Source organism: Aureococcus anophagefferens (assembly GCF_000186865.1).
Source record: "Aureococcus anophagefferens unplaced genomic scaffold AURANscaffold_58, whole genome shotgun sequence".
Taxonomy (NCBI): Eukaryota; class Pelagophyceae; order Pelagomonadales; family Pelagomonadaceae; genus Aureococcus; species Aureococcus anophagefferens.
The window spans coordinates 28,151-29,814 of NW_008705611.1; the positions used below are offsets into that span (position 1 = coordinate 28,151).

General features: G+C 72.1%; 1 protein-coding gene across 1 annotated transcript; it reads left to right on the plus strand.

The window, feature by feature from the left end:
* Positions 1 to 436: 436 nt before the first annotated feature.
* On the plus strand, positions 437 to 682 carry AURANDRAFT_16747 (hypothetical protein; the record flags this gene model as incomplete). The annotated part of the gene is made up of 1 exon (XM_009043552.1): positions 437 to 682. A coding segment is annotated over one exon (246 nt), but the record flags the coding sequence as incomplete, so codon positions are not given.
* Positions 683 to 1,664: the final 982 nt, after the last annotated feature.

Consider the following 1,664-nt stretch of genomic DNA (forward strand, 5'->3'; position numbering starts at 1 on the left):
ACCCGATCTCTCCCCGCGTCGCCGAGCCGTCGCCGTACCGCGCCGAGCCGCGATGCGCGACGACACGTCGCAGAGGCTCGCGTCGAACGCGACCCCGTCGAGCGCGGACGCGGACGCGCGCTTAACGCGCGCGCGCGGAAGCGTCGCCGAGGCCAAAGTTTCCCCCACTTTGCACCGCTCTCCGGGCTGATCTCGAGGCCACCTCGACAACAGCTTCGCCATGCTGCTGTCCCGCGCCGCTCTCGTCGCGCGGCGCAGCGTGCGCCTGCGCGCGCTCTCCATAAAAACGACGAATCCGCCGCCCGCGAGCAGCCCCGAGCGCCTCGCCGGCGGCGAGGCCGTCGGGCTCAGCGACGAGCTCGAGGAGAAGGCGAGCGGCCGCTGGCGGGAGCTCGCGGCGCAGCACCGCGTCGTGCCATCGGACGAGGCCGTGCGGAAGAAGCGGCTCATCTACCGGTCGAAGCAGCGCGGCTGGCTCGAGGTGGACCTGCTCCTCGGGACCTGGGCCGTCGAGAACGTCGACGGGCTGACGTCGGCGGAGTGCGACGAGTACGAGGACATCCTCAACTGCGAGACCATCGACATCTTCAACTTCATCACGGGCAAGGACCCCGTGCCGCCGCGCCTCGACACGGCCATGATGAAGCGGCTCCAGGACTACTGCGACTCGACGCCGCTCGGCACGGTGCCGAACGAGTACGCCGCGAAGAAGGCCGAGGCGAACCTGACCTAGTGCGTGCGTCCCCCCCGTAATCTTACGCGTCGAGCAGCGGGAGCGGCGCGGACGCCGCCCAGGCGAGGTCCTCTGGTCGTGAACGTTACGCGTCGAGGAGCAGCGCGGACGACGCCCAGGCGAGGTCCTCTGTCAACGTTACGCGTCGAGCAGCGGGAGCAGCGCGGACGACGCCCAGGCGAGGTCCTCGGCCGTGCGGCCCCAGAACACGTTGGCCGCGGCGGACCCCTGCGCGACCCACCGGTGGTGCGGGAACGCGTCGGCCATGAAGGCCAGCGCGTCGCGCACGCGGCACTCGCCGACGTGGTGTGCGACGCCGTCGCCGACCATGCACTCGATCGCGACGACGCGGAAATAGCGCCGGAGGTTCGCCGCGCCGGCCCCCCGCAGCACGTCGAGGTCCGCGCCCTCGGCGTCGACCTTCAAGACGTGGTGGCCGCGCGCGAGCAGCTTCGCGTCGACGAAGTCGAAGAACGTCGCCAGCGCGACCACGGGCACGTCGACGGCCGCGCGGCTCTCGTGGCAGGCGGCGCGGTTCTTCGGGCTCGTCGCGAGCGTCGACCCGCACGCGGGCGCGCCGCTCAAATGGAACGGCGCGACGCCGTCCGCCGCGCCGGCGGCGACGGGCACGACGTGGCGCCGCCGCCGCACGTCCTCGGGCAGCCGCCACCAGTTGCGCTGGAGCCAGCCGATGTTCTCGACGAGGGGCTCGAAGGCGACGACGGCGACGGCCGGGTCGCCGAGCATGCCGCGCTCGAACGCGCGCGCGGAGCGCTGGAACGCGAGCGACGCCTTCGCGCCGACGTCGAGGACGAGCGTCGTCACGTTCGGCGCGAAGCGAATCACGCGTTTCTGCGTCGGGTCGACGCGTCCGCCCGCGTTGTGCTTCAGGTGTTTCTGCACTCCCGGCGCGACGAGTGTGAACGCCGCG